This window comes from Polyodon spathula, chromosome 1 (genome assembly GCF_017654505.1).
Source record: "Polyodon spathula isolate WHYD16114869_AA chromosome 1, ASM1765450v1, whole genome shotgun sequence".
Classification (NCBI taxonomy): Eukaryota; Metazoa; Chordata; class Actinopteri; order Acipenseriformes; family Polyodontidae; genus Polyodon; species Polyodon spathula.
In genome coordinates, this window is record NC_054534.1 from 60,851,677 (window position 1) to 60,871,390 (window position 19,714).

General features: G+C 35.8%; 1 protein-coding gene across 2 annotated transcripts; it reads left to right on the plus strand.

The window, feature by feature from the left end:
* Nucleotides 1-362: 362 nt before the first annotated feature.
* On the plus strand, nucleotides 363-19,440 carry LOC121320417 (PDZ and LIM domain protein 3-like). Of its 2 annotated transcripts, none has more exons than XM_041258738.1 (7): nucleotides 363-597; nucleotides 11,437-11,588; nucleotides 14,438-14,522; nucleotides 16,326-16,393; nucleotides 17,875-18,005; nucleotides 18,396-18,507; nucleotides 18,751-19,440. In XM_041258738.1, exons 1-7 carry the CDS (start codon nucleotides 505-507, stop codon nucleotides 18,938-18,940), a joined length of 831 nt encoding a protein of 276 aa, XP_041114672.1. In that variant the 5' UTR covers nucleotides 363-504; the 3' UTR covers nucleotides 18,941-19,440. The 2 variants fall into 2 exon arrangements, with proteins under 2 accessions (XP_041114672.1, XP_041114663.1); XM_041258729.1 differs by lacking the exon at nucleotides 16,326-16,393 and adding an exon at nucleotides 15,886-16,073 and having other exon boundaries at nucleotides 366-597; nucleotides 18,751-19,439.
* The last annotated feature ends 274 nt before the right edge of the window (nucleotides 19,441-19,714 follow it).

Below are 19,714 nucleotides of genomic sequence, written 5' to 3' on the forward strand. Positions count from 1 at the left end.
GTCAGCTGGTGATATAAAGGCAACATTTTTAAAATAGAGTAAATCAGTCTACTACTATCAAGTAGTTTCTTTTTTTAAATAAATGTATAATAGTCTGCTGTTGACAGCAGAGATTTCATAATAAATATAATCTGGTACTGCTGCCATTATTTCATAGACAAGCCATGTGCTTCAGGTCATCACCTTTGATCTCATAACGAATGTGTGTGTGTGTCATTTGATATGGAGCTGTGCACAGATGTCTGTGAGGCTGTTGAGAAGAGTCCAGCAGAGGCCTGAGAGACAGAAGGTGCTGCTGCTGTTCCAGGTCCACTGGCTGCCAGATGACCTCATCCAGTAGGAGGGGCCACTCCGGCACCCGAAGAAGGATCTTAAAAGGATCCAGGACAGGGGCTGCTGAAGCACAGCTTTGGAGGAGCAATTGTTCCTTTTGGGAGGGCAGTTCAGCTATTAATGATTATTTCTGTTACCTAGCACAGAAGTATATAAAAATAAGTAGCAAAAATGCCGCAGAATGTAACTTTGCAAGGTCCGGCTCCTTGGGGATTCAGACTGACTGGTGGAAAGGATTTTAATCAGCCATTGACCATATCAAGGGTGAGTAATTTTAAATAAATATTTATAAAAGTGTTTTGTATATAAATATATTGAATGATCTGTGCTGGGTGTGTTTCAGCGATGGCAGAATATGGTAAATGTACAACAGAATCTCTTTTGGCAATTTACTGTGTTTCTTTGGATAAAGTTAACAAAGACAAAAAAAGAGTCACAATGTGAATTAAGATCCCCATTATCTCTTCTTAGGAATAAGTAACTGTTTTCACAGCCCAGATGGTTTGCTATCAGATTGACCATCTGGGGATGCTTTCTTTGCTTACCAGTGATTTGAATATCTGCTAACAGTATTTATCCAATCTCAAACTTGTTTTAGTTGACTGTCAATCAATCAATCAGTCTAATTTCTATAACGCCTTTCATAGTGACTTTCAGGCTGCCTCATTCCTCTGTGGCCTTATTTTCAAATTATGTCTTTATATGTGAAATATGAAAGTCTAACTCTAGTTTTGAATTCACACTTCTCAATTCAAATTTCAGAAACTGGCTGTATTTAGCATGTTCTTTCCTCATTCTTGTATTAAAAATGAATATTAGGTGAAGATATTTGGTAGTCTAGAAGCTGCTGTACCCAAATAAAAACAACCGAGCATTTACTCACAGCTGATTAAAATCTTTACAATTCATGGTTTCAGAAATGTCTGGTGTTTGAAAATGGACATTCATGGACAACTGAAACAGAAGACCTTTTCCTTTTAAGAATAATATATAATTGAAGATACTGCTGTTGATAAACTCTTTGTAACAAACCCTGGAGTTCTTAGTGCAATCGTTTGCATAAGCAAGCTACAGTATACCCAGAATATATTTATGGTTGTCTTCTGCAACCCACACTCAACCCATGAAAAAAGTAATAATTAACAGTTCTGGCTCGTGAATAACTTTTGTACAAAACTGTGACTTACGGCTGATTGACAATAAGTTGACAAAACACAGACAGCCTGTTTTGTTGGATTTGTTTTTGGTCACATCTCAGTAGCTTGTGATGGCTAGTCCACTATAGCATCGCTCTCATGGTCTGTAGTGTCATCAGAACCTACCTCTCTGTGACCAAAAACTTGTATTCACAGTCTCCTCTCTCTCTCTCTCTCTCTCTCTCTCTCTCTCTCTCTCTCTCTCTCTCTCTCTCTCTCTCTCTCTCTCTCTCTCTCTCTCTCTCTCTCTCTCTCTCTCTCTCTCTCTCTTTCCCTATACTGGGCTGTTTAAAAAAATTCATATTTATACATGGAGTTATTTTATGATTAAATTACTGATATGCAAACATTTAATTCTAATAGGTACTAATTATAGGCATTTATTAAGACTCTAAACAGGTTAAATGCGCTCATAGGAACTTAATGTGTAAAGTTTGCTAAGACATTTGAAACGAAACACTGCAGGGATCATCACACCTGTTTCAAGAGCAGATGTCATCTCCTAAAGCTGTTCTGTCATTAGCCAGAACAAACACTGAAAGACAACACTAAATGAGTTGCTGAAGCAAATGTAGTGCCAAAAGGTGACATAATTATGTGCCAAGAACAGTGATACCTAAAAAGGTAGAGAAGTCTAAAGTATACATAAATATTTCTGTCACAAGTCACATAAAATCTGTGAGCTGGCTGCACTGAACTTAAAAAAAAAAAAAAAATCCTCATGCATTCAGTGAAAGAGCCACCAGAATTAAAAGGTTGTAATATCATCACAGTTTACGTATATAATACAATGAAAAGTTCATAAAAGATTTACAGATGGATCAATAAACCTTTGTTTAATATCACTATGAAAACTCACTTTCCGATTTGCACTATACCTGTCTTTTCTCTCATTTTAAATTATTGTATTTGCAGCATTAACACAGTTGTTTTATGTTAATTAAGTTAACTGTGAAGACAACCAACTAGACATATTTTCATAGTATCATGTTTTAACTGAATCAAATGAAAGGTTTACAATTGTCTCAGCTTTGGTTCCAGAACCCATTTTGTGTCTTAATATCTAAGAGAAAATAAAATCAGTGTGTCACAGGGCACTACTCATAAAATTATGTGAACAGAACACAAACCACATGATCAGTTTATTTCATGATTTAGCTGTGTTTTATATACCAATATATTTAATTTTTTTTTTTCTTTTGCAGACATTTCTGGTCAGCAGATTCACTCCGTTGTCTGTTAATAGAGTGAATTGTGTAAAATACCCTGACATGTTTATTAAACTATGTATTTTTTCTGTCTTATGAATTACATCTGTTTATAAAAACTGAAAGTAAGCAGATTGTGGTTTTAAGAACATAAGAACGTTTACAAATGAGCCATTCGGCCCATCTTGCTCGTTTGGTTGTTAGTAGCTTATTGATCCCAGAATCTCATCAAGCAGCTTTTTGAAGGATCCCTGGGTGTCAGCTTCAACAACATTACTGGGGAGTTGGTTTGAGACTCCCACAATTCTCTGTGTAAAAAAGTGCCTCCTATTTTCTGTTCTGAATGCTGCTTTATCTAATCTCCATTTGTGACCCCTGTGTGTCCTTGTTTCTTTTTTCAGGTCGAAAAAGTCCCTTGGGTCGACATTCTCAATATCTTTTAGAATTTGGAATGCTTGAATCAGATAGCTGCGTAGTCTTCTTTGTTCAAGACTGAATAGATTCAAGAATTTTAGCCTGTCTGCATATGACATGCCTTTTAAACCCTGGATAATTCTGGTCGCTCAATATCCTTTTTGTAACCAGAACTGAACACAGTATTCTAGATGAGGTCTTACTAATGCATTGTAAAGTTTTAACATTACTTCCCTTGATTTAAATTCAACACACTTCACTATATATCTGAGCATTTTGTTGGCTTTATTTTTCTGAATGCTGTCTCGATCATTTTGAATGACCTTTGCTGCTGAAACGGTGTTTGCCACTCCTCCTAGTTTTGTCTCATCTGCAAATGTAACAAGTTTGTTTACTATACCAGAATCTAAGTCATAATGTAGATTAGGAATAGCAGAGGACTTAATAAACTGATCCCTGTGGTACACCACTGGTTACCTCACTCCATTTTGAGGTTTCTCCACTAATCGGTACCTTCTGTTTTCTACATGTTAACCACTCCCTAATCCATGTACATGCATTTCCTTGAATCCGTACTGCATTCACAGAATTAATCTTTTTTTCAGGACTTTGTCAAAAGCTTTCTGTAAATTTAAATAAACCATGTCATATACTTTGCAATTATCCATTATCGATGTGGCATCCTCCAAAAAAATTTCCATTTTGGATCTTATTATAGTTTCCATAAGTTTAAATATAATAGAAGTCAGGCTTATTGGTCTGTAGTTACCTGGTTCGGTTTTGTTTCCCTTTTTGTGGATCGGTATCAGTTATCGGTTTACAATTTTCCACCCCTGTTTCAAGAGACTGTTGCATGATCTTGGTTAGTGGTTTGTAAATAACTTTTTTCATTTTGTTTTGCACAACTCTAAACTATATTTTGACCTTTTAAGCCATGATTTGGTTTGATTTGATTTTTGAAAGAAAATGGATGCTGTCTCAGTATGGGGTCGCTTGTGCTAAAATGGGAATAATGACGTTGTTGAAGAAACATTAGTATCAGCTGGCCAAAATGCATTTTTCTATCTAGTGATAAACTGAAGTGAGTAATTCTGTCAACCAAAGCCCACCCAAAAGGACATATTCAAACATTAAGACACCAGTTCATAAAATGTATACTGTTAATGTTAAATTATTATAAATCATCTTTTTTTAAGAGCAGGACATCCATATTGCAGAGGCATCGGAGCCGGGGGGGGGTTAGATGCCCATTTTTAGGCCTTTTTAAACAACCATTGGTTGCTTACCAAATGATTGACATCTCTAAAGGCTTCAACAACCAATCAGGTAGGGTTTTATTTAGCCAATATAGCAAGTTTCAAAACAAAAGTATAGTTAGATGGACAGAAAGCTAGATGAGTGAGTTTTAGTTTTTAATTTTTTGTCTGGAGATTCGGCGAACAAAGCTTACCAGAAATCATACTAAATCATCCAAATTGTCCATAAACCCAAAAGAAATTAACAAAATATTAACTGACTCCCCAATGAAAACACATTTCACTAAAGCTCCATGCCAATAGAGGCACTTTTTTGCGTAGTGCAAGATTTCAGCGTCTTAGGTTTCGACTACCCAATACCATGGATTCAATGCACAGGCATTACTGGAGAGCATACTCAATTGCTTTACATAACAAAAAGTGCTTATCGACCTGAAAGAAAAAAAAAAAATTACAGATGATGTTGATGCATTGACAGATCTCTCTGATGGTGAACTTCTCCGTACTGATTCCAGTAAAGAATCTGAAGGAGACGAGCCTGCGCACCCATCAAACAATTTGGTCTAAAATCAGAACCATACACAGTATTTATATAAAAAAATACTGTTCCTCAGGGTTGTGGTTACCACTGGTAATTTAACAGTTTTCAGGAAGGAGATCACTAAATTACACTTATGAGGACATTTCTAAAAAAAATAATTTGAGTACATTTTAAAACATATGTTTCTACTTTCAAAACATTCTCTTAACAATCGTCAGACTCTCAGCTGTTAAGAAAGGTGTATTATGGTATACTTTCTGTGGATATTTGTTGCCCTGATACAAGTCGTAAATTCAAGTTTGTCAGTCAGACCTCAAAAAGGCAGAATTTTCACAGCAGACATGACTGCAATAGGACTGGGGGAGAGGGATACATCATCCCATTCAGTGACAGACACACAGACAGCCAGTAGTGTGTAACCGCACGCAAATTCTGATTGGAGCCTTTACTTTTGCTGTGAGCTAACGTTTTCTTTTTTCAGATCGAGAAATAGATTATTTTTAAGGTGGGAAATATACAGAGAACTAGGATAATTAAAGAATGGAAAACTAATGTTTTAGAAGACAATACTATTGTGGATGAGGCAGAGAAAATCTTAATTTCACTGCCACCAAAAAAGAAAATATAACAAAGCAACATATTACATTGTTTGTCCAGGAGACACAAAGACAAGTAATACAGTGATTGCTGGAAAAATTATGGACAGGTTTATAGCAAAGAATGTGCACAGAGAAGCCTACTTTGGCAAGCCAGTTTTAATACTCATCAGACCTCAAACCATCACACAATAAGAAAATGCTTTAATTTATATGCAGGGTGTTATTTTGTATAGAATAAAATATTCAATGTGTTCATAATATAGTACTATAATGTTTGGAGTTTGTTTTTTCTTTCTTTTTTTTTTTTTTACATCTTACGTTGAAAAATGTAATCATAGTTGTACGTTAACATTGCAGTTGGAAATTGGCCAGTGTATTCAGTTTGTCGAACATGGACATATCCTTTTAAATACTAGATGTAATATGTGGTTTGTATTTTATCAGTTTTGCGGTTGGTGTCCTGTGGTACACTAGGATGGTAAATGTTTATTAAATTATTTTGGTTGATGTGTGTCACCTGACCATTGTAAGCTACAGCACCAGTACTGTTCAAGAGGTTCTGGCACCTATGGTTGTGGTAATACTGTATATTTAACTTTGTGAGATGTTTGTTTGAAATAAAAGTCTATTCTAAAAATACGTTTTTACCATTTATTACTGAAAAACTTTTTTTTTTATTGGGAAAGTGTTGATATATTTGTAGACGTGTTTTTTTTTTTTTTTTTTTTTTTTTTTTATTGTGAAAGGTTGAAGTCAGTAGAAAGCATAACTAAAATTAAAAATGGCTGCCTGGTAGACAAAGTAGCTGTATTTGGTGTGTTAAAACTACATTTTACATGATTAAAACACTTATTTTTAGGCATTTTGATAAGCGAGGTAGAACATGAATTTATTTTGTATTGTATTTGTTGAAATCAGAAAAATGTAGTTTGAGGCTAGTTTTAGAAAGGCTCTGGGTATGTGTGTGTGTGTGTGTGTGTGTGTGTGTGTGTGTTTTGTTGGTTGTTTTTTTTAGGACTATACGTTGCTTTCTCTTTTGAAAAAAATTGTTTTTGGTGTGATTGACTGGGAGGGAATTAATTATTAAAAATGAACAGATGAGATTCACATGAAATGTAATTTCAAGGCATGTTAATGTACATAGTTTTAAATTGTTACCGTTCGAATAGTTACTGTAATAACCAACACTATTTTCTTACCTCTTATTACCATAAGCAACCTCTAAGTTAGCCCTCCTTTCAGGGTAATATAATGAAAATATGTTGCTGATTTTCTTTTTTTTTAATAAATGCTATACATAAAAAAAAAAAAAAAAGATTCAACATCTGTTTCCTGGAGCCTAATCAGTTCATTTGTTGTAGACGCCGTGGTCTAATTGCATTCAAATCAATACACTGTACAACAATAGGGAGTGATTAGGAGTAGGAGACATCAGCTACTTTAATTATTATGTTTTCTATTTTGAAATATCTGCATAGCTTAAATTAAAGTACCAGATTATTACTGTAAAAACCTAAATTGAAAAAGGGCACCAATGAAAATATTGCTGATAAGAAGTAAGAAAATGGATTTTAAAATGTTGATTTACACTTCTTTAAGACTTTTCAGGGTTTACGTAATGTGGTAATAATCCACTACGGTACCACTGATCTCATACTCTGTCAATTTGCTGTTAAAATAGAACAGGAGTGTCTCGCTCAAAACACCTAATACGGGAACTCTATCATGCAGCAGGGAGCTGTCTCCTTCACTACAAGATAGAAGCAGCTGCAAAGATAGACAAATGCTTCGGGAATGACCCTGCAAGAGGAATGGGAATGGAGGGTAGTGTCAGGTCCAGTGTCAAGAACCCTGCTTGAAGGAAGGTGAAATGTCTTAGCAAGTAGATCAGCACGCAGTGAATGAGAAATGAGTCTCCCTCAGCTGTAGTCTGACCGCACTCTGATGAATGCATCCTTACAGATCTAATAACAGCAACATTACAACACAAATCTAGGCATTTAAGCTCCCTCTTAATCTTATGAAGGTATTATTTATTATTTAGGTGAGGCAGTATTCTTACAGTACTATCCTAGGATTTCTTTTTACTTCCATTGTAAGACAGCAAACACCCCTGAAACAAACATGAAGATTAAACCAGTGTTTATCCTGTACATTTTATGAAAATGAAATGAAGGGGAAAAACACAATTGATAATCCACGTAATATAAAAATTGAGAAATATGAAACTTAAAAAAAACTTCTCTTGAACTTGACATGTTGGCACAACATCAGCCCCTTTCTATAAACCCGCACACCATGGTCTTGCACATCAATTAAGCATGCCAGATTGCTTTCCTGCCTGTAAACCTCTTTCCGTTAAGAAATAAGAAATATACAGTATGTTCTTATCATTAAAAATGGTACAGTAACTGTATGAATGTGTCACTGCCTTGCACTGGTCCCCTTCTGATAAAGAATCCTTAGGCGCTCATTTGGCTACAAAATATATATATTTTTTTATATAATTTTAGTCGTTGCCAATTATTTTTTGTTATTTATTTTCTCCCAATTTGAAATGCCCAATTATTATTTAGGCTCAGCTACCACCCCTGCACTGACTCGAGAGCGGTGAAGATTAACACACGCTGTCCTCCGAAACGTGTGCTGTCAGCCGACTGCTTCTTTACACACGGAGGACAATGCAGCTCCCGGGCAGCTAACAGGCAAACCCACAGGCACCAGCCAGACTACAGGGGTCGCTGGTGTGCGGTGAGCTGAGGACACCCTGGCCGACATAAGCCAACCCGCCCCCCCAGCGACGCTCAGCCAATTGAGCGCCGCCTCCTGGGAAGTCCCGTCCGCGGTCGGCTGTGGAATAGCCCAGACTTGAACCGGGGACATCCAGGCTATAGGGCACATCCTGCACTCACGCAAAGCACCTTTACTGGATGCGCCACTCAGGAACATTAAGCAAGTAACATGAAGAGATTTCTATTTTATAAGGTTACGAACCAGAGCATGTTTAGCTCTTCCAGATAATGCAGACTCTGTGCCTATTGGTAACTCATGTGCATTTCATTTGAAAAGTTTGATAATGATTTACTGTCCTGACGTGAAGACAATGGAGGTCACACTGCTGAGCTTCTATGTTTATTAGAGATAATTTCCAATCTGTTTATTCAAGGGACATATTAAAACTAATTGCATTCAAATCCTTTCACTTTTTCATTGCAATGCATGCCTTCACTTATTTAGTCTTTTATGGCAAAAGGTTTTCTGGTTGAATTTAACAATGAGTGGTACAGTAACACACTGTTTAAGATATCAAATTAACCTGTCAAATTTATTCTTTCTATATACATAATGTTATCACCCTCCCCCAGTTACACCATATAGTACAAAACCTAGCACATATACTGTATGTAACCAAATATGTAGGACAAAAAATGTATTTGGTGTGAATGTATTTCTATGTGAACTGTATCTGAATGCTCCAGTTTCCAAGGAACTTAAATGGAATTTCACGTAAACTTTTTTTACATGGAGTATTTGTGCTTTTCTACAAACCCCAATGCCCTGCACCTTATGAATAGGTCTCTGCAGAAATCCATTTTGATTTCATTTTTTTTTTTTTAAGTTCTGCAGTATTTCCATGGTTCTGTGTACTTTTGAAATGTCTTTCCATGTGTCTCCATGGAGACACACATTCCTTGTGGAGGTAATGTAGAAATATTGTCCTCCAATATATGTGGGCACTTACCACTGCTGTCATTTTTCATGCAAAAAGAAAATAGGAAAGGACAAGATGCTGGAGTATATGAACAAGTGCCTTTCTAAAATATACAGCACTTTATACTACTTTCTTCATTTTAATATTTAAGACTAGTTAACACAATTATCTGCAATGGCAATGCAGTGGTCTTGCACTGAGAGGCAATGGTAGTCAGTGCTTCTAATTACTGGTAGAATGGTACTCTAATTATAAAATGGTCATATTTGGACTCACAGTGGTTTTAATGCTACGAACCAGTCCGTTGCATTTCCATGCTATTACGACTTCTACTACTACCCTGGTGCTAAACAGTGTGGTGCCAAATCAGAAACGCTGCTATATTTTTTCAAATAAAAAAGGAGAGTTGTTATTTCTACAAATTAATGTTCTTTTTTTATTTTTTTCAGTTTTTCTTTAAGTATATGAAAAACTACAAAGCGGTATATAATTCAATATGTAACATTATTCAGCAGGTTTCATTCGACTTTATGAAGTAACATTAATTAATTTTATCGGGTGATGCAATGCTTTTGGACATAGCTGTACTGTAGCTTAATATGTTTTAACTTAAGAAGGGAGGGAAAATTTATTTTTTATTTTAAGGTATGCTGTTAATTTGAAGAGATCAACTAAAGACAAATCAGAGTTAGAAGACAATGGCATATTTTCACCTAAGATGTTGGATTCACAAAGGGATTGGAATACATTTTGAACATTTGAGCCCTTTAAGAAACCGAACTATCTCAAACACCAGTAATGACAGGGTTGTACTGTAGTCTATTTGACAAGAGTCTGCTAGGGTGATTAGTATTACTGTACTATTCAAAGGTTTTTACCCCTAATTAGTACTAATTTTGTAACAATTTAACATCAACCCAAATCAAATTGGTTATTGTACAAGCAATTGATTTAGATTTGTTTTAGCATTTTAATAAAGCATAGATCTTTCCACATTGATTATAATGAGTCTGTGTAGTCCCCACCTCAAAACCCTTTTGTAACACAATATTCAAGCTGGACCATAGTAGAAATTTGGCAAAGAACAGACCTATGAAACAGTATAGATATTTGTTTGTTTCATTGTGCTTGAAGTGATCAGTCAATCCTAGCCTTTATGCGATTCCAATGCAAGAACCCTAGACTTAGATGATCTCCTCTGGTCTGTCTGCCACCAATTTTCTACATAAAAACATCTGACTATCAAATATATTTTATGAGATACATTATTTGTAATAGAATTGGCATAAAATAGCCAAAAAATGATAATGTAATATAAAAATGACTTGATATTGCAGAGATTATCTAAAAACTTTGACTGGGAGTTGAGCCTTCAGCAACCCTGCAGGCCTTTGTCAGTGTGGTATGGAGTGAATGAGAACACAGCCCCCTCTTTACCATTGGTTTATTCTGTGTTACCACAGTGTGGTTGTAACTGGAGGAATGACACCCTTGAAGGGGAAGCAATATCCCAGCCACTGTAAATAAAACAAAAGTAGAAAAAAATAGTATTGTAAGGTATAAATGCAAACAAGATTAAAACAACATTGTATAGCAACCAAAGTCAACAGATCAGCAGGGTTTGTTCCCAAGTGTCTGAAGCTGTGTTTAGTTGTATCTATTGCTTTAGAATAGACTGGCACTTTAATTCACATACTTTTCACTAAGTGCCAGTAAGTTATTTTGTTAAATATAAAATAATATGACCAGTCTGCAATCATTTTCAAATGAATACTAGAGCGTTGAATGTGTACATTGAATTGAAAACATTTGCACAAGTAGCTATCCATAAATGTGGCAATCATAGGTCATAGTGTGTGACATAATTAAATGCCATACCAATATATATTTTAAATGTACATGATTATAGCTTATTTTTATTTTGAAACCCAAAGCAAGTTAATTGAAATGTGAATACAGAGGTACTCTTTTATTTACATAATTTCTGTAACCAAACAGTTGGTAGGAATCATGCTAAAGCAGTAAAGACTTCACTATACTGAATAAACATTCCCTTGTATGGCAATGTCTATTTTTAAATTTGGGAACTCAGAAGAAGTGATTAAAATCAAAACATGTGTGTTCATTTAGTAAGTATTATTTTTTATTTCTGTATTTTCCCCTCTCTTTTGGTTTAGATTACTCCAGGAAGCAAGGCATCACTAGCCAACCTTTGCCCTGGTGACATCATTCTTTCCATTGATGGTGTAACAACAGAAAGCATGACTCATTGCGAAGCTCAGAATATAATCAAGGATTCCACAAAACAACTGAATCTGAAGATCGAGAGGTAACAACATCAAACTGGAATGCGTAAAGCATTGGTGTCATACATAAATCTACAGGTTTAAAGGACATTCAGCAGTATTTGTAGAATAACCACGACCAAGCATTTTAACAAATATCACATTATATTTTATTAACAACAGGCAGACTGAAAAAAACTTGACTCAGTAAATAGAAATGTCAGTATAGAAATAGAAGACAGGTACTTGCACAAATTTTAACAACATTTGATGGTTTATTCTAAATAATGTCATACACTTGACAACTCTACTTTAACTAACAAATACCTCCTTTGCATGTTCCTATGACAGGGCTGTTTTATAACAGCTCATAATAAAGGGGCTTCATGTTCAAGAGAGACAAGTTCAGAAAAGAATGCACAAACATTAAATTATAAAAAGCAATTTATAGTGAGCAGTGCACTTTAGCATGTATATGAAAGGAAACTTTTAACCTTCTGAATATTTATTTCTATCTGTTAATTATCCCATTGCCTGTTTATGTGGTGGTGTTATTATTTTTTCTGCAGACATTGGGTCAGTTTACGTGAGTGGTTTGTCTCAACGTGAATTGGAAATGCAATGCATGTAAACAGGGAAAGCTTGTGAAAATGCCCCAAAAAACGGTTGCACTATTTTAACAGTAAAGTCTCATTTACCTGTAAGAATCAAGGAAATGCTCATGAAATCAATGCCCACTTACACATGGAAATACTGATTTCTCGTAAAACTGTTAATTAGCTCACTTACCTAAAGCCTCATGGGAATAAATAAGTTACCATGGTCCAAAGATGGCAGCAGGAAAGTACATTTTTTGTATGCAGTATTTTTCTTTTCAGATTGATTTTGCAGGTAACCCCCCTTTTATCTCCTTCTTCCCTAAAACCCAGTGTGGGTGACAACACTAAAACAAAGTATTAAAAAATCAGGCACTATCCCTCAGCAAATTAGATCTTTAATACCCATTTACATCAAACACAATGACACGTGGATTCTCTCCCGTGAAACTGCACATGTAAAGAGTATTTTGAGGACTTTCACAGTAAACAGCACAAGAATTGAACTGGGCCTTATGCGTTGCTAATTTAAATATGACCCACCTTCCCCTTTCCCTCATTTGCATAGTGTTCGGGGAAAAGTAGGTGTTCCCAGGAAACTGCAAGGCTTTACATGTAAATGCAAAAAGGTACCATGTCCACGTGTATTTCCCGAGGCAGAAATGTCTTGACAAAAAGCAAACACTCATGTCAATTAACCCATAACTGATGAAGCCAGTATATATTTTACCACTAGGGGTGCACTTTCTTGCTAAAACAGACTTTCTTAAAGTAATTGTAGCTTCATGATATAATCCGATAAGATTTCTCCTGCACGCTCATTCACTTATTATATAGGTCTCAAATGTGCAGTTTTCAAAGAAACACACATTCTGGCAAACATTTATTTTCATGCTGGTACCACACTAGGGTAAACAAACCTCTGTTTACAAACCATGATATTAAACAAGGGTGTCCAAAGTTGGCCCTTGCACCCCAACCCCTGTCCCAACCCTGTTCTAAATTATTTCATTGAACCAACTAAATTTCCATCCAGACACTGAAGTAGTCAATTGTATCATTTCACCTGTTAAACCATGATTGGACACCCCTGTTTTAGACTGTCTTGTACTTCCTGGGTCATTTCACCTGGAGAGTAAAATTGTCCCCATCCCTTCACTGGCTTCTTTCCTGTCAATAACCAATCAGCTGCTTCCCCTGTTGACTGATATGATTTTAGCCAGTGGCATGCTTTGACCCAAAAGACACTGCTGAGATTAAAGCAGTACCAGATATGTTTTTAAATGGAAATGCATGTGTTTCTTTTAAAACTGTACATTTGACACCCATGTAGCTAATGGAAGTGCAAAATGAATGCGATTTATGGAATTATTTTGTTAGCTGCAATTTAAAGATTTGCCAGAAAGGTAAAATATTCTACCACAAATGTTATGAATACAGAAACTATATATTGATTAAGAATACATGTCATGGGATAATATACAGATACCTACTTAAATATTACAAATTCAGAGGGTATAAAGTATTTAATCTAAACATTCATTGACATTATAAAATAATAATTCTCTTCTTTTGACATTCATGGCAGTAAATCATTGTCTACAAAATCTATTACTGGTACATACTGTCCAAGTTGGCAAGAGTTCCAGAAATTGAATACTCGTCTATTTTATATACACTTGCAATATTAATTTGAACTAAACTGCAAAATAATACAGTTTCTAAGTACTGCTATATCAACGCCTCTATTATAGCTTTTTAATGGCAAGCAGTCTTGTCTGGCTTAGAAACATATGACTCAACTATGGGACTGGACTTGTTTTTCAGCTTAGCTTTTCAATTAGAATGGAAATACAGTAAAACAATATGATTCCAACTGAAAATCAAATGCAATCAAATACGTTAGCTGTGTAATAGTTAACACGTGCTGTACCACTGTAAACTTGTCTCCATGCTTGCTAGGCTTAGAGTAAGTGTTTATGCCAGATAGCCAAGGCTGAGCATATCGGAACCTTTTCAGGCTCCTGGAAACTGTACTTGGCTACGAACCAACAATTACATTCTTGCTTCTTGATTCATAAACTCATGAAATCAAAATATTGAAATAAATGTTGTGGTTGTTTAGATGTTGATTTATGACTGTCTGCACTCCAGTTTAGAAACAGCTGGGGTCATTAAGTGGTGAAGGTTTTTTTTTTTTTTTAAGACATACAAAATTTCCCAGGCTGGAAATTACAGCTGTAGGTGGTAGTTGAACGATTTCACATTAGTAATGACGTTTACTGATCTCATTTCAGACCAGAAACCAAGCTTTGGTCTCCTCAAGTCACAGAAGGTGGTAAGGCCAATCCTTTTAAAATCAATTTGGAAGCTGAACAGCAGGTAGGTACCATGCAACATTGAGATTGACTATGTATTTACCTTTCATACACCGTCTTAAATGAACAGCACTGTACACCTATGAAATATCAGGGGCGTAGCCAGCCAGTTTTGGGACCCTGTGTTGACCAACCCCCAAACGCCCTTAAATATTTCATTAGAAATCGTGTCTCCATTGGAACCTAGCAACAGCAACACTTAAAATGTCACTGAGAGTGTGGATCTCACATTCAGAATGTCATTGAAAAGTAATTATAAATGTTTAAACCACAACGGAACCAACACAAACAGATTAAATATGTTGATATCAGCTACTCATCTGTTTTTTTTTTACTTAGATTTAGTGACTTATACTATGTTTATAAGTGTTCTGTGGCTACCTCTAATCAATTTGAGAGCGTACTTTCTCTTGCACTCTTTTCGTGACAGGCATGATTCGCTCAGGGGCCTGGCACAGAAAAGAGTGCATGAAAAATACATTCTGAAGTTGACTATAGGTAGCCACTGAACACTTCTAAACATGCAATAAAACAACAGAATCCTCCTCGAATCCCCTATGCATAGATTAACTTGAACACAAGAGCTGGACTTTGTTTTTCAGGTGTGTTTCTGTGTTAATGTTTGTCTTGGATACGTGCAATAACTTGTTCTGTGTACCTGGGTAAAAGACAGGGTAATATACCGTCTACATTTTCTGAATCTCTTATAAAGGTTTACTGAGGAGCACCATAATAAAAGCAGAGCAAACTGCAGTAAGCAGAGCGAATGCATGAATAGTAAACAAACAGTATAAGCATGGGAATAGTTTGTTTGTCATGGATACTCACTGAAAAGATGAGTTTTATAGAGCAATGTTATTCTTAATGATTAGATGGTGAAATGAGCTGTAACACTTTCAGTAAATATTAGAAAATATAAAGAGCCTGAAATGGCAGTTCTATTAAAAATAATTAGTACAATAAATCAGTAATAAACATGAATTGCACTTGGGCCAGTAATGGTCTTATTCTGGCTGATAATAGAATAATGCCCTGAGACACATACCCTATAGTTGCTGTTTGCAAGGTTTAGACCCACCGCATTACAATAACAACCCTTTTGTTTACTATTTAATGCCACAGTCCTGCAGACACTGTAACCCATATTGCCTGTACTGATAATTTCCTGCACATAGAATATAATGACCCCTACTTTCTTTCATATTTTAAATGTATTGCCTATGTTGAAAAACAATATAATGTTGCAGATAAAATAAGACTGCCCTCTATATATATTAGGTACACATTCCATATGGGTTGCTCCGTCTGAAGTCCAACATGTTGTGGCCAATGTAGCGTTGTGTGTTTTTGTTCGGCTCTATGTGCAGGAGTTTAAACCAATCGGTGCTGCTCATAATAGGAGAGCCCAGCCATTTGTAGCCGCAGCCAGCATTGACGATAAAAGGCAGGTAGTGAGTTCAGCCTACAACACTCCTATAGGCCTGTACTCTGCCGGCAACATCCAGGACGCCCTCCATGGACAGATACGCGGCCTCATTCAAGACAAACCAGAAGGGTGAGTGTAAGGGTTTTATTGATCCATGTCCAGTTGTCTTCATCCTGTGTTTGTCTTTGATGTCCATAAGCCCAGCTCTTTAGGCTTACATTTCCTGTATCTAAAACCCTTTTGCTCTTATTTTAAATAACAACAACAAAAATACTATGAACATAACCAGCACCAGTGTTTTGAACATTAATCTAAAGAGTGACCAAGCCTTCCCATGCACTAACACCCCTAACCTCTTTCTAATCTCTTTGTTTTTTACAGGACCTAGGCTACTTCGAACACAAGTTTAATGTCAGACCAAAACCGTTCGTAGTCTCAGGCCAAAGCAGGTTATATGCACTAGGTTTTTGCGATATAGCATGCAATCTGCATTGTATGGCTGTTATAAGCATAATCTGCATTATATAACAAATCCTGTTTAGAAATTGCGATGAGGTAAACATGAACTTAGACCTAGTAACCCGGCTTCAAATTTGTTTTCTGTGCATGGGAATGATTTAATCGTATTTAATACATTTAATTTATTAAAAAATTGCATTAAGTATATTGGTAATCTTTACATGTATCCCCAAAACAAGATAGCATGGCTATTTATGTAAGTACTTTATAGTAGCATTTACATTACCTCAAAAATATAGTGGAAGTACAGGGGAAGCATATCTTTTAAGGGGAATGACGTTTAGAAAAGGTCTCTTTTTTGTAATTGAAGGCATGCATACAGTAGTATGATGAAGCCTGTGTTTGATTTGAGTGTGTGTCATCCTGTTGCTAGAGCATAATCAACATTTATTAATAACATTTGTAACTGCCATACATATAATTTCTACAATGTTTCCCTTGTAAATGGTGTTTCATGGTCCCTGGTGTTTGTTTCCCTCATCACCTGTGCTGGTTTGTTGTTCATTGTCGTTCTGCTGGTGTCCTTGTTGTGTCTGTCATTCTTGATCATTAATGGATGCAAGAAGCCCCCCCTGCAGTTTCTAGCATCATCGACCCCAGAGATTTAAAGGTTACCATGAAAGGGTCTCCTCAAAAGTTGCCAGGGCTCCAGAGTCAACGTGCTCCGTTTAACTCCCCCATACAATTGTACTCAGATGCTAATAATATGAACTCTCTATATGGACAGGCATTTTCCACTTTAACTGAAATCACTAAAAACAATATAGATCCTCTATACAGTAACTATTGAGAGCTGATTTTTATGTAAAGAAACATTTCATTCAGATATTAAGTGCATGGTTGCATTTAACACATGGTGAGGTATTTTCAAATAGCTAAGGCATTGATCTGAAGCCTAAATGTAAAATAATATTTAAAGAGTGTGTTCAATATTTTTTTTTTTCCTTTCTTCATGAGGATTGTGTATGAATGCAATAGCACATAAAAGGGCGGACATGTTGCAGTTGAATTCAGAAAGAACTGGAAATTTCGATCAAAATGCCTTATAACTAACATGTAACTATTTGGGGAGAAACGTGGAGTGTTAGGCCCTAGGGGCTAAGGCACCAGAGACCAAAAAAAAAAAAAAAAAAAAAAGTACAATATGAATTATTGCTTTAAAAATGTATACATGCATATACAACTAAATAATGCTGAATATTTGTTGGAATTCTGTAGGTGTATACTTTTCAGAACTATTTAATATTTTCTGAAATGTGGTCAACTTGACAATTAAGAGCAGTTAAAAAAAAAAAAAAACAGCAGTGAAGTAATTGTAATTTGTAATTATAATTCAAAGCAACCTTTTTGAATAAAAACAGTAAAGTACAAGTTGCTCTTGTAGTAACTAATGATGGTGCTTATCCTGCAGTGTTGAACCAGAGCCATCGATCGAGCAGTCACACGTGTACAAAATGCTTCAGGAGAATCAGGACCAATACCATATGCCTAGGCAGTCTGGCTCCTTCAGAGCACTGCAGGATTACATGGAGGACGAACCTGGTAAGCATTAACTGGATCATTGTTGGTTTTGTCTTCTCATTTTGATAAATTTAGAATTGATGGTAATGAAACATACTGGGGAGGTTTCAAACTCACTTGTATAAAATGAACCATTAAAATAAAAAGAAGGATGAGTGGCCTATTTTTTACGATTGAAGCAGCAACAACAGTGCTCTATAGTTATCATTCTGGTGTTATGATCAAGTAAATAAAAAGAAAATAAGTTGTAAATTGTGACAGAGCAGGTTTACAAGATTTAGAGTGGCATTGCTGTTTACATTACATGTGCACTGAAACAGACCACCAGCAGAAAGACCCACAGTACTAGCAGTTGTCTGTTTTCAAGTTACTTTAAAAGGTTATGTTAGCTGTTTAATCCCAATTTGGCAGGTTCTCATCCCACTGGCACTAGAAGTGTGAGAGCACCCATCACAAAGGTTGGTGGACCTACCGGAAGTGTTCAGAAACTGCCATTGTGCGACAAATGTGGCAATGGGATTGTGTGAGTATTTCATTCACTTTCATAAAGCAAAGTTTTTTTGCACAAATTATACCATACTAACTGTGTTCCAATATCAATAAACAAATAAAACTACAGATTCCTTTACTGCCAGATTAGACTTTAATTATATATAAGTAAAAGATTATTTCATGAATAATAGCATTTTCCTACATTTTATCACATTAAAATCCCGCTACAGATAAACCGTGCCAAATGTTGTGTTCATTCTGTTTTTCTTTACAGCGGGACCATTGTGAAGGCCCGTGATAAGTTTCGCCACCCTGAATGCTTTGTGTGCTCTGACTGTAATATGAATCTGAAGCAGAAGGGCTACTTCTTCGTGGAGGGACAGCTGTACTGTGAGACCCACGCCAGGTCTAGGATGAGGCCTCCAGAGGGATATGATGCAGTCACTGTTTTCCCTACAGCCTAAACATCTTGCTTATTTGAAGTACCCTGCAGAAATAGCTTCACTCCGTGTCTTGTGAATCCATTGAGATTAACATTAGTAGGAATGTGTACCATGGTGCATTACACTACATCAACAGTGTTACATTTTGGTTCAATGCAGAACATGCAAAAGAATAGTCCACTTACAGTTAGTAATTGCTGCAGAATACATGAGTCACCTAAAAGTCAATCTTGTTCGTTGTACATACGTGTATGTATTTCACAGTCTGCTACATAATTATCTGGAAAAGCAAGGAAACTCTAGCCAGCACATATTTTGTAGCTTATAACAAGGGCATCTGATTTTCTTTCCCCTGAATGCTTTGTTCTGCATTTGGGTTAAACCCAAAACCTGCCCAAATAGGCACATACTGTATATGAATATACGCATGTGCAGCTGTCTGTGATTCAAAAGCAACAGATCAGAACTGGCGCCGATGACGGTAAACTGATTTACCTATTAGAAAAATGTGGCTTCTTAGTGTATATATATATATATATATATATATATATATATATATATAATATATATATATATATATATATATATATATATATATATATATATATGTTGTTTGTTTTTTCAAAATTGTAGCAATATAGCTACACTTTTCTTCCCAGTTATTTGTTTTATGAGCGTGTTTAAGCCAAGAGCATGCATAGATGTAACAGTCGATCGTTTCTCTTTGTAAAACAGGATGGAGTACAATAAAACTTGATTGGAACAGAGAAACGTCTCCATATACAGTGTGTGTGT